General features: G+C 39.4%; 1 protein-coding gene across 4 annotated transcripts in view; it reads left to right on the forward strand.

Moving 5' to 3' along the window:
- The window catches only part of LOC124390344 (neuronal PAS domain-containing protein 3), a 220,455-nt gene that overhangs the window by 152,652 nt on the left and 53,917 nt on the right, over window positions 1–13,886 (forward strand). Inside the window, exon 1 of one of the 4 annotated variants that reach the window (XM_046856236.1) lies at window positions 2,565–2,776. The exons of the other annotated variants lie outside the window; for them this stretch is intronic. Coding sequence (XP_046712192.1) covers window positions 2,651–2,776 — 126 coding nt within the window. The 5' untranslated portion in view covers window positions 2,565–2,650. Of the gene's footprint in view, window positions 1–2,564; window positions 2,777–13,886 lie in introns of those variants that run through there. 4 annotated transcript variants of the gene reach the window in all.

Genomic DNA, 13,886 nt, shown 5'->3' on the forward strand with positions numbered 1-13,886 from the left:
ACGCACAGCATCTGAGTCCTCATCTGCCATGGAGGCTTTCGATTTAACCCCTCGCGTGTAGCTGGAAGCACAGCACCACTGTACGCTCGCCGACATGTGAAGGCCATGTGTAATCCACCATATGGTAGAGGAATTTGTCCTCTCTCAGTTGTCAGCCATGTTTGGCGATGATGATGGGTTTGGAACGCCCGCGGCCAGCCGCTGCTTTCTGCATTGGCAGAGACTCTCCTTCACGAATGAAGACCATAGTCTTCACAGTTAGAAAAAAGAGCAGGCCTGCTTTGAAATCTAAAAGATAAAACACGGTTTGCCAACTGAGATTTATCCAGACCCCCCCACCCCCTCTTTCTTATTTCACACCCACCTCTGCCCCTCCCCTTTATTTCCCTCCCATCTCCGCCCTCACTGCCCCCCATGCTGTAACCCCTACACAGAGAGGGGGAATATTGAATATATTAGCATAACCATCTGCCTGAATGTCTGATCACATCTTTGTGTGAAGATCAGCTCTGCATCCTCCTTTATCCCATCCCTCATTCTTCCACACTTTAAACCCTGCTCTGCCTCCTGCATTAACCTCTTCTGCTATCTGTCTGACACCAAGCCATTTTTGCCCAAGTAGTTTTTGGCCCTAATCAAATAATTGAATCAGTTGTGGGCATTTTATTGTTTGTGTATTTGTTAATTGTATTTTCTTTCCATGAAAACGCAAAACGGATAGCAAAGGCATAAATGGTATGCTCTAAAGCGAATCTGTTTTTTATTGATAAAACTAATATTCAAAATAATTTTTGAGAAGCACCGCATTAATAAATTGAGTTGTTCTTCAGTGTGAGTGATATGTGAGTGAAATTTAGTTATTTATTTATATTTTTTTAAATAACTACATATTTATATAATTTTAATTTACAGCTAATGGAATCTGTGTATGCTTGTTAGCCCTATCTAGACACCATTATTATTTGTTTTTGCATTTTCTCTGTTTTACTTCTTCTTCTTTCTTAATTGAACCTTTTCAAAGCACTCTGGGATCCTCCTGCTAGCTATTCTAACAACTCATCAAGGCAGAAAAGCAGAACAGTACTAAATGGATAATAAGTACTTTTTTATTTATGACACTGTGGCAGCTGAGGGTCAGTATCCAAATGCAGATTAGTAGAATGGTGCAGGGAAACAGGGCAGAGAGGGGTCATGTTTAATTGAGCCACCTTGAATTTCTTTCTGCTCCTACTTACACAGACACGCGCACACACATATACATGCTGACCCTACAGCCCTTAACTTTGTATTAGCTTGAGATCAGAATTAGGGAAGTGTCTGTGGAGACTGACTGAAATACAAAGTTAACAGGTGTGCAGAAGCAGAGAGAAGAGCATCATTAGGTAAATGTGAGTTTGCACATGCTGTGTAACAGCTGAAGTAATCACGCAGTCATTTGAAAGTAGTGTGGTGTTTTTTCTGTTACAAAACAATGCCATGGGAATCTGCTATCGAAGCCGTTGACAGGATTTGAACTGCAAAGGTAGACTGAATGTTAAAAAGTCCAAGATCTTGAAATTCTGACTCATTTTTATTTAACATTGCACCAGCTGCTGTAAAGAAAGCCATGGTTACACCGAAATATCATCTGTTACTGACATCTACATTAATGATTACTGCTGACAGTGAAAAATCTCCACAACACTGGAGGTTCGAAATGCATAAATCTGGTACAGATACATGATTTATAGCCCATTGCATTTTATGTTGGAATGCAGGATTAAATTCCCAGAACGACAATAGAAAATACCAGTAATAAGCTATTTCTGCATTTCACAAATGCTGTTTCTTTTCCAAATTCGTAATTAATGCTCACTATTGACTGCTGGTTAAATCATTTTATTTTTAAGGTAGATCTCCAGCAGTAAGTGCAGACGCTGGGTCTATAATCCAGTCTCCCATGTGTGAGGAGCAGAGAAGGAGGAACGGTTTCTCAGTCTTCACTTTCTCGGCTACTGTCTTTACAAGGCGCATGGCTAAAAAACATTATCAGTTCACAACATTTAAATTGATAAATGCTCCAACCCAAAGACTACAAGGGCACTTTGAAAAGCAAATAGCGATCTGGCAAAGAAATTGATTTCTCCCCCCTCAAAATGGCCGCATGATGCATCATTTGACTGTGCTGTGTCCAAGTGCTTGACAGAGATAATCTCGGCAATCCCTCGGGTGACCTTATCGTTCGTGGCTTTGCAGGCCTGTCTGCACGCCGTTTTTGTGCATATCAAGGTTTTAGAGGGCGACATTCTTTTGGGAGCTGAAGTTCCCGATTTCTTCATTTTATTATCATTCCAAAAGAAAAACAATATATATATATATATATATAAAAAAAGAATCAGCAAGAATCTCAAAGTCAACAAGGCTGTTAATAATTGGATGAATGTAAATTAGTGACAGAACAGCAGCTCAGTAGAAAGTCTGCCACGCTTATTGTGTAAGTCTAGACAGTGCTGTAGTCATGCTTAAATGACACGGGAGTGAATTCCGAGTGAAGATACAGAGGTGATGTTTATTAACCTTCTCGGATGAAATGTTCTGAATTGGGACCAGCTTCTGCTTTTCAGATACTTTGCAGATATGGACAAGGAGACGCTGATTCAAGGTCAGCCCCATGTCTCACAAGAGTAAAAGAGGAACGACAGATAGATTGAGAAGAACGGAAGAAAGGGAAGCCACCTGGGAGAAACGGGCGACTGCTGAAACTTGTGAGCAGATGGGTTGGCAGTACATTCTCAAGGTCACCGAACTTTTGAGATAATTGTCTGTTTTTGGCTTTTCTACAAAATCCTCTTCTTAACAGATTTCATAGACTCATAGATGTAATCAATATGAATAAATAATTGTAATTTAGGAGTAAATAATATATTTCCAAAAATTGGTAAATATATTCTGATTGTTAAGGACTTATGCATTATATGTAGATGTAGCCACATTTAAGTCAGTTGCATTGGATCTTTTTTCAGTCACCTGTGTGGAGCAGTGTGGAGCAGGCTGTGTGTTAGCGTCACTGCTATCACCCGTATCTAAATGGCTCTTTGATAAGCACAGTGGCCAGATTTCTCCCTGTCCTCCAGCTCATGTCTGATACGGTCGCTCTCATTTTAGATGTTTGCTGCCACTTATTAATATCTGATGCTGAATCTGTCCGATCACATCTCACAAGCATGCTGACACAGGGATATATATATATATATATATATATATATATATATATATATATATATATATTTTTTTTTTAAAACCTTCGTTTGATAGGAATCTGGGATAGGGAAAATGACAAATGGAATTTCTGAGCTATTTTGCGATCAGTGGTGGATAAGGTTTCATTTAAGAAATGTTTATATTTATATTTCACGCTTTTTTACAGCGAGATATTTTTTGCTTTCAATAATGTGACAAGCCAGTCAGAGAAGTTGACTATTCTTTATATAGCAAGCTAAGAAAGAATTATTTACACAGAGGTAATTTACCATAAACATACAATAATGTACAGTAAACAACAGCGATTGCTTCATTTAATTGCGGTGAAATGGGCCATTTGTTTTCTTTTTTTCTGTGTGTGTCAAATTTTTTCCGTTGTTCACTATTGCTGAATCTATTGCAGTGCTTTAATTTTAGATTGGGTTATTGGACCTGTAAACAGATTAGTGCTGTGTGCTGCTGGAAATGGCTAATAATTTTTGGGAGAGAGGAAGGGAGAGAGAACGAGTGCTGCAAACAGATGGATAGGTGAGTGGTGGCCAAGAGAGTGCTCGTATTTCACGGGCACTGGCGGGACCTCCTGTCTGCTCACATGTGTGTCATGTTAAAGGTGAGCTACGTTAACGCCAACATCTCTCCTGCACATCACAGTACACACTATTGACCATACAGGATGCTACAGAATGTCTGCCACAGTGAAAAGTTCAGCGCATGCTGCACCACGTGCCAACAGTGTAATGGATATGCGCTGTGCATACATATAGTGTTTGGTAACAGTAGCAGTACATGTATGATTTAATAAAATAAAGAAACGCAAGCAGGAGCTTGATTAGTAATTAATCATGTCAGAGTGTTTTTATATTAAAAGAGAACGAAACATAACTAATAATAATAAAATAATTGAGTTTAGCCTGAGTATTAGCTAGCCTAAAAAGAAAAATGATATCCACTACTTGCCCCTCAATCCCCCCTTCTCTCTGTCTCTCTCTCTTTTTTCCTTTAAAGACACCAGCTTGACACTTTACCATGGCAGATCCTGTTAGATGCTGCGAAATGTGTTTGTAATCGCCCTGTGTATTAAAGGTTGAAGCAGGAAACCCATCATATAAGGGTATAAAAAGGACCAATGAGGCCTTGTGACTCTTGTCATGGAGAATAATAGATGAGACTTGACCCTCTCTAAAAGAGGAGCAGAGATGTGAACACCATATGTACCGCCTATTACCATTTCCTCACCTAGGAGAAAAATAAGAGCATTACCGAGACGTAAGGAGCAACGAGAGAAGGAAGAACGGAAATGATAAATGGATAGATGGTTCTATGAGGAAGATTTTTTTTTTAAACCATCAGACCATCTTTCTCGTAGCTGTGTGATGATTCTGAATGTTTTGTTAAATGTGGAATAATTTGCAAAATGAAGCTGTTTCAGAGAAACTAAACCTCAGTATCTGTGCAATTGCGTTTATTTTGTTGCTCTACTTTCCTAGAAAGAACAGCTTGGATACTATTAGTAGGCTCCAAAGGCACATATCGTTTCCATTCCATTAATATGACTAATACATTTGTCTGTATTTATGTACATGAGCTTTTACAAATGAGATTTAATTATGGTTACCTAATGAGGGTGCTGTGAGCAGACACCCCTGTACCACTACTATGAGCAGATAAGAGAAAGAATTTGGTTGGAGGATTTTCCAAATGTCACTGCCACTTTGTGTACAAGCATGATAACTTCATCCATCCATTATCATGAGGAGCACCTGCAATGATGCACGGCGCACTCTGGCCTGTATGATAGATAATTAGTAATGAATCAATACTCCGAGTTCGGAGCGGATGGAGGAAGAAGTACGGCACACCACAAAACTGATAAAGGAGTAAAATAAACAGGCGAGGAGTGCCAGGGACGGCAATGAAGGATGAGCATGCTCCGTCATTCTGCCTCCGAGTCGCATGTCTGTTTTTGGGGCACGTATAATATCTGTTCTTCATCCTTTTGGCTCTGTTCTGATAGGACTGCATTCAGAAAGAGGAATGTCAGGCTTGGTATCTGCTGCTGGGCCAGAGGCACTTTCTAATCCCTTTACATCCATCAGACACGACACGTGAATGGTGGAAAAGGAATATCGTCATTTGCCTCATAACAAGTGAGAAACAGTTTGTGGGATAATGACGAGCATATGACTGATAGTGAGTATTAGTTCGGCTTTGATGATCATTAGTGCAGCAAATTTGACTTGAGCAGGTACGACATGCTCAACGCGACCATGAGAAATGTGCATCCTAAAGTTGCTGCTCAGTTTTCGACTCAGCCGCTTAGATACAAGCGGAGCGGTGCGTGAAGCATGTCGGCCGTTGTGATGGAGGAGAGGGAATCCCATTTGAAGAGAGCGAACGAGACGGAAAGGAAGCGAGAAACAGAAAAAAAATGTGGTATAAGGAGATCTCATTCCCTCCTCAATAATGTGGGATAAAGACATGGTTTCACATATGGCGTATTGGTAATGGCTCGGCCCAGCACAAATCCTCTCATTTAAGTGCAAATGGCTGTCATTTTGGGAAGCCTGAGCAGCTTCCTGCCAATGTCAGCCTAACCCTATGCTAAGACTTTTATTTTGTTTCTTAAAAGTGAAACACATGAAGAGGGAAGAATTCTAAAAAAGTAGGATTTCTATAATATAACAATACTACTGTTTGTCTTTAAATTTTTTTGCCATATTATGTTTAGCCACACAGTACAGAGATTATATTCGGGATTTTATTTGCAGCCAGCAGCATCATTTAGTAACCACAGCACATTTATTTTTTTCCTATGACCCTTTTTTAACCCTCAGCCCTAATAATGGGTATATTATGGCATATTTTCTATTTACATCCCTACATAAAAGATCCAGGTGATATCGAACCAGCAGGCTCATACATGTTGACGCTGACAATATTTTCACCTGTGACATCTGTCTTTTTGCATTTGTGGGGGATTAAGTTCTCTTCATTCTACCCCAAGATTTGACATGCAATATAAAGATACTGTAACATGTGACTTGAAAATCTATTTGAGAATGCATTAGACATTTAATAAATTCAAGCTTTTTAGCACAGACGCTGTCCCAGGAGAGGGAAGGACAATCAGTTTGGTAGCATCTCGGCTTAAGGTGTAGATTGGGTCTTTCTATGAAAATCAGTAAAGGGATTGAGGGTGGCTTAAAAAACGCGACGTCTCATCAGATGCATGAAGATTTAGGCAAAATGCGAATGGGTGCAAGCAGCTAAAAAAAAACAGTGTCAAAAGAAAAAATATATATTTGTAACTTTTTTACATAAATGAGTTTGATGTTTTTGACGATCTTTTTAACAATAGATTTTTTGCAGAAAGCAGGTTTAATGAAATCCAGGTGTAGAGTTACAATCCCTGTGAGCAAGCCAGAAGTAACAGTGGCAAAGAAAATCTCCCTGAAATGACTTGAGGTAGAAACAGACTTGACACGAGTGCCAGAGTTAAAATGCAATCCATCCTCCTTTGGGTGACAGCAGATAGCTTTTTTTCCATTAGAATAATTATTGTAATAAAGTAATAATTTGAACTATAAGGTTGTGAACCTTCTAGTTTAATTACACATGTTCTTCCGATGCTCTTTGTGCAGGCAAGCCCTGGACAGGTCATGAATTTTTTATGAAAACTGACTGTCAACAGCTATTAGTGAAATACTCAGGAGAGATTAGGATATTGTTTTTTAGTCACTACAAGCGTCGTTTTTTGCTCTACACATGCTAGAGTGACGTGGCTCCTCTTAAGGCCACAGGTTTTAAATTATGAACGCCTTTGAGTAGATTTGTTTATATCATGCAAGGCCACAGATCAATCAGTCTGGCACTGCGAGCTTGAATATCTTACTTCAGTCGGGGAAAAAAAGAAAAGAGCTTGATTTGATGATGCTGTCACTAAAAAGTCATTTAGCCCGAGGCAGGCCGTCTTTGTCCCTTGCCGTTTAGATTGGTTTAGAGAAACACTGGAATGCAGAATATCAAATGCGTGTCTATCAGTAATGTTCAGAATGCAGTATATGAGCAGGTTATAACTCTCTGCCTTTTTACATGTTGACGCTGTTATAACTCTCTGCCTTTTTGAGTTAGTTTTAAATGCGCAGGGTGGATTTTAATACGTTCTTTCTGGGTCCACAAAATGGAATGGCTATTGCTATTCTGGGATAAACTATAGAGTCTCTAAATCTACTAGCAGCATCTTAGTATCAGAACAAATTAGGCAATTCTGACAAATATCCAAAAGTATCCAAAAGTAGATTTGTTATTATTTAAGACCAAATCAAAACAACTTATGAACATTTTTGTCACTGATAGTGACTTAAGGACCTAATAATTTACCTGATTGATAATATTTGTCTAGGTAAAGTATGTAATGGTTAGAAATTAAGCGAACACCGGTAGCTTTAGTAAAACTAAGTGTTATTAATATGCACAAAATATCAATATTTAAAGTTGTAAAAGAGATTAAAATAAAAAGTATAAACAAAATTTATTCTTCTTCAGTATCAGCTTGAACTTTAGTGAGGGTTGCAGTAGATCCAGAACCTCTCTCAGAAACCCGGGGCAGGAGGTGAGACTACTGTACATCTTGGATGTTCATTCACTTACTCATACCTGAAGGCAGTTTTAAAAGGCCCCTCTCAACAAAATTCCTTATTTATTTATTTATTTATTTATTTAATTATTTATTTATTTATTTAAAAATCATTAACCATGGTGATTAATATTTGACAAATGGTTAGCAATAATTGAATAAATAATTTAAAGCGATTTGTAAATGTTATGAAGCTTACAGTTCTTAATATGATTCAATTATATTGGCCTATGTTTATCTTTGGTTGTACAAACTATTCGTCAGAAATACATGTAAAAAAAAATACAAATTATTTAACTGCTCACTATACTAGTAGTCCAATCATCATGAATAATGATCCCTGTTTCTGTGCTCATTGCATATTTCTTTTTTCAGATGTTTGCTTTCACAACCGTCTATTATCTGTAATTGAAAAGAAAATGGTAATGTACATTCCTTGATTCAAGTGTACTCCATCTTAATGTAAAGGTCAGCTAAATAGCTGTACTGACATATTGAATCCTTGGCACCCTCAAGCTTCCAGTGGTGTTGTTCAAAATAGCATCATACTCATAGTGGAATTTATGGTGATTGTTTGTTGGACTTTTAATATATTTCCTAGTCATTTGATCTAAAATACATATGTATATTTTAATGTTAAAGTCTTGGCCATTATCTCAATTTTTCAATTTCCTCATGAGAGACAACCCTGAATGGAGAAGTATTTTGGCTTTTCTTTGCCCATGAAAATGAATGGCTGTATTAAGTTCTCTGATTATCATGGCATTTTAGAGCAGAGAGCAGCAGGCGTGCCGATCGATACACTTTTAATGGAACAGAGAGCGAGAGAAAGAGAGGAGGGTGGGGAGAGAGATTCCAGGACCCTTAGCCATGTTTCTCATTTGTTTCCTGCAGGAAAACCCAGCTCGCTGCTAAGATAAGATGGAGGACTCATTTACATTGCCTCTGTCCCCATACTGCACAGTTGGGTAATTGAGAATAGATTCGAATGCCACATAAGCGAAACCAATGGCTCTATCTGCTTCAAGAAAAACCAGTGTGTAGTGGAGCTAGAATTGATATTTCCTATGATTTTTGAAGGTGCAATGTATTTTCATATCCTCATTACACTGTGGGAGCGCAAATGAAAATAGACAATGCAGCACAGATAGTGACGGTTTGGTTTTTATAATGTTAAATTGTTTTATTTTATTGCCACATGAATTTTCTTTCTGTATTTCGTTTTTCGCTATTTCCTCTACTGGGGAGCAGAAGAGGAGTTATGAACTGATATGATGCTTCCTTGGCTTACCTTGGCTGCTAAGTGTAATTTACTTTTTTCCCTTCATTGCCCCCAGTCTGCCTCATCACTGCTTTGTTGAATGATGTGCTAATCCATTATATTCTTCAGACAAGTGTATCGACCAGTATAAACAGACCGGAGGGCACAAACTTAAATGAAAGCCATAGTTTTCCCCTGAATCATTTAACTAGCTCCCCAAGCAAATGTGGTCCATATCTGCTTTTTTTTTCATTGCTAAATTTACATTAAGAAGCCATTAAAATGGTGGTAAAGTCTATGAGCAGAGACAGTTTTTCATAGTTCTTCTATTGTCTCTTCCTGGAATACCTCTTAACCCATTTCATCGTTCTCTATCACATAAACCTCTAGGTAGTGTCTCCCACTACTGTATGCTTTTTTAACTCATGGTTTAGCACCAGACCTGGGTTGGGGCCCTTACATTACTCTTAATATAAAATTTTTGCATATCTGTTTAGCTAGCTAGTATTTATATAAATAAATGTAATATTAATATAATAATATATAAATAATATTACTCTGAGCCAAATGAGGGACGTGCTACAACTGAGAAAACTTTCCTTTTTTTGGTTTGTTTGTTGTACTCTCCAGTACACACTCATTTGCTGAAAGTTAATAATCAGTGCAGCTGTAGCGCCCGGCAATTTGCTTCGACACAGCCATTAATTATTTGCTAATTGAGACATGAGCATGGAGCCGTTCCCAATGTGCCATGAGACCCTTGCAGCCCCTCCAGAGCCCCCGTACAGCTTTCTTCCAGATGATCATCCGTTTAGACGTCTCTCCCCTACGTCTGCCCACGTTCTCTATAAAATCCACACGCAAACATAAACGGAGACAGAAATGAGCAGACAGACTGTGGGGAATCTCTCAGTGGGTGGATCTAGGCATGATCAGTATGGTGTAAAATACTCAGCACCACAATAAAGAACAATATAAACAAAAACATCTCATGGAGATTGGACACAGCAGCAGGCCTTTGCATTTTATTAATGCATGACTACACTCAAAAGCCTGGTTATTCATCACTTTCTCTAGAGAATCATGCATTTTTTTAGCACTACACATGGCCAAGAAGCACCAACAGCACTTTTTCCCCAAAAATTGACATTTGGCATTTTGTATTTTGACCTTAGTTCAGGTTCAAATTTCTTAATTATACTTTTACTATAGTTTCTTTAAACAAAACACTTCAATAACTTTTTAAGACATGGTGCTGAGAATTAAGCAATTGCTCCAACAAGGTAGACTAATGAGTCAATGGGATTTATGATTTGTATGCTTGCTATTGCATTGTTTATTTTTTGAATGCTCTATCTGGATCCTTAGGCTTTAGGGTTTAAAGATGTGTAAGAAAAGCCTTTGTGCGGCTCAGGATTAGGAGGAGATCAAGGTTATGCTTCAGCCATTTTTCTCTAGACACACTACCACTCAAAGGTATGTAAGATTATTTCTTTAGGTGGGGCCTTCAATGTAACAAAGTTACATAGTCACAAAGGGCCAAGTTACATTGAGGGGTAGGTTTCAGCCCCTATGCGTTAGGGCACTCAGGTCTGCTCAGACTGGCATGGAGCACAGCTGGTGGTTTGGGGGTAGAAACATGCACACTTACACACACACACACACACACACATTCATATTCATATTTTCCCTGGGTGAATTCTTCACACCACTCATCCATACAAAATTCATGATCTGGTGTGCGTTGTGTGCATAAAATCTGTGGTTTGCCATGGACAAGCCCATTTCTGCTGCTAGAGAAACAGCTGTAGTGAGATTAACATAAATCGGCAGTTGGTTAGAGCGTGTTTAGCAGTGCATTAACAAATTTGCCACCTTAATGAGTCACTAAGTAATTGCCTTCCTGCCCCTGAATGCAAACAGTCCATTACCTACAACTATATGATTTTTCAATACCAAAACACCAATCCCCAGGCTGCTCACTTAACTTGTTTTTAAATTAAGCTGTGCTAGATAGTGTTTTCTCTCCTGCCTGGTGGTATTAATTGTGTCTGTGTGAAGGAGAACGAATGAGAGAGAGAGAGAGCGAAAGAGAGGGTGCATTGGGAGTATTTTCACACAGAGTCCTCATTAATGCAGTTTGATCTTGTCCAGGTAGTCACAGTGTCTGCAAATTGCAGCTGTTCTCGGTAACAACGTCTTGTTTACCGGTAACTGAAATATAGCATTTTTTTCTATACATTTATTTTAGCTTTAGCTTTTTGGGGAAATAAGTACAAAACAATTTTATTTATTTTATCTGTTGAGCCCCCTGTTTACATGCAGTATGTGTGCCGTTATGCTAGCAGCCATGCTAGAGTTAAACTAGCGTGTTATTTATGGCCGTGTTCACTGAAGTTCTCCAGTCTGTCTCAGTTGTTTGACATGGGCGAGAGCTAAACGTCAGCAGACTTGATAGTCATATTTCAGTATTTTTTATTCAGAGGGTGTTTGCCTTCATTCTTCATGGGACTTCAGCTTGGCAAGCGCAGTACCATCCACATCAAACCCAGTAGGGTGGAAAAATATTAGTTTACACAAAGGCAGGCAGAGAAATTAAGGATGATTTTATTTTCTTATCTTCGCCCCAAATTCATTACTTTTGCCGTGTGTAGCAGGCTGGGGGGCTTGTCAGGGGAGACTAATGGTCTGTCTGCTCCATGGAGGAAGTGTTGTTAGCTCGTCCACATTAATAATCAGGGCTCTCTATCCTGTAGAGTAATCTGGATGATCTCAAATTGAAAACAAATAGTAATTTCCCATACTCTATTTAGCTGAAGTGTTCCTTTCACACTTTGTGGAGGGATTTGTTCCACAGTGCTGTGCGACTTTGTGTCTTTCTCTTATTTTTTTTCTTTCTGTGTTTTCTTGGAATCTGTCTCTAGGTGAAGTGTGCCCTTTCAAGTTACAAACACGTCAAAGTACGTTAGAGGGGCGAAAAAGTGCAGACTACGTGAAAATGCTTTTCAAACTCTGTTGAGAATTTAGATTTATTATTCACAAGAGTATAAACCCAAAGTTGTTTTAAAGACAGCAGTGAAACAAATACTTTGTGTTTCCCCTGGTGGTTTGTTTATGTGGATCGTGAAGCTCCTCTTTAATGCACAGATGTATAAGAGCAAGCAAATTGTCCTTGAAATGGAAAAGTGTCAGTGTTTCACCTTAGCATCGCTCTCTGCTCTTTAAAGAGACTATGATTAAGTGATGACTACTTTGTTGTTTACACGTGGAGGCAGCATCCATCCCATGCTCGCCACTCCCCCTTACACACACACACACACACACACACACACACACACACACACACACACACACTTTTGAAGACATAAACATATAATGAAAGACAGAGACTAGAGTCAGTGTGAGTGTGTGACTGAGTGAAGAACCGCAACAACCTCTAAATGTGAAGTAAAAGTGGGTTGGATGTAAGTGAAACTTTTACTGGGATTCTTTTTTTACCTTTTCCTTGATAGTATTTTTCAGAATAAATAAAACCCCTTGTTAAAAGCGACTCTTTCATTCAGGTGGATTTGAAGAGTGTAGCTGTGGGAGGGTGGCAGAGGGAGGACAAGAGAGAGAGAGAGAGAAGAGAGAGAGAGAGAGAGAGAGAGAGAGAGAGAGAGAGAAAATGTGACGGTCCGGGAGATAGAAAGTTAACAGTTTTGTGTACTTGGCAAGGTCATCTTTAACAGCTGAATGTATGGATCCTTTGGGACAAAGGTAGAAGCAGGCAGAGCCAGACTAATAACAAGAGAGAAGGTGGTGTGTGTGTGTGTGTGTGTGTGTGTGTGTGTGTGTGTGTGTGTGTGTGTGTGTGTGTGAGTGAGAGTTTTGGGGGCTGCAGTCAAACCACAGACTGGATTTACCTTGCTATGAAATTAATTGCCCCAGCAGTCCCTCCCTATGACCCTGCAATCACAAGTGGTGAGGGACTGCAGCTACAGGCAGGTGTGTGACACTCCGACAGCTATGTCCTCCACTCACAGAAAAACATTGAGCTTCTTGATCAAAGTGTTCACCTTACAGTGGACATAAAACTGCCAGCAACTGCTTGACTGCCTACATTTAGACTACAGTTATGCAGTAGGGCCTGTTACTAAGAAGTATGCAACAGAGTGAATCTTATTCCAACAGCTGGTCTGTCCACACGTAGCTGTGCTGAAGCAGAGGGCGTCTGCTGCTGTGGTTTCACTGACGGAGACCTGTAATTGCACTGCCCTTGTAAGTGAGCACAGGGCAGAGAGGAAAAGCGTGAGCTTTATATTTATTGCCACCGTTCTCTGGCTTGTTAGTTTTTAGTGCACCATGTTTTTTATTCTCTATGGGCAGTGGAGAATGGCTCAAAAACGACTTTTTAAAGAGCAGCGTTATTATGAACGCTCTTGCCATTTGAGGGATGCATTTCAGTTATTTATGCCCTGGCTCCTGCATTTGTGTAAACATAAAATCCCATGCTTTATTACATCCCTCCTGCACCCAGCGCCTTGACCCCCGTCCTCGTAAATTGAGAAATAGTGGGGAACTAATGGAGACAGATGGGACTATGGCATGCCATTTACTCAAATTGGTGAAGTAATTAACCTCGAGGTGCCGGGGGTTTGCGAGAGAGATTGTCGGAATATCTCAGCTAGTCAGATAAACAGACTCCCGGCCTAACCACCTTTGACAACTGCATCATAAACTAGACTCATTCTCTTCAATTGACCTGTC

The sequence above is a fragment of the Silurus meridionalis genome, chromosome 8 (genome assembly GCF_014805685.1).
Source record: "Silurus meridionalis isolate SWU-2019-XX chromosome 8, ASM1480568v1, whole genome shotgun sequence".
In the NCBI taxonomy this organism is placed as follows: domain Eukaryota; kingdom Metazoa; phylum Chordata; class Actinopteri; order Siluriformes; family Siluridae; genus Silurus; species Silurus meridionalis.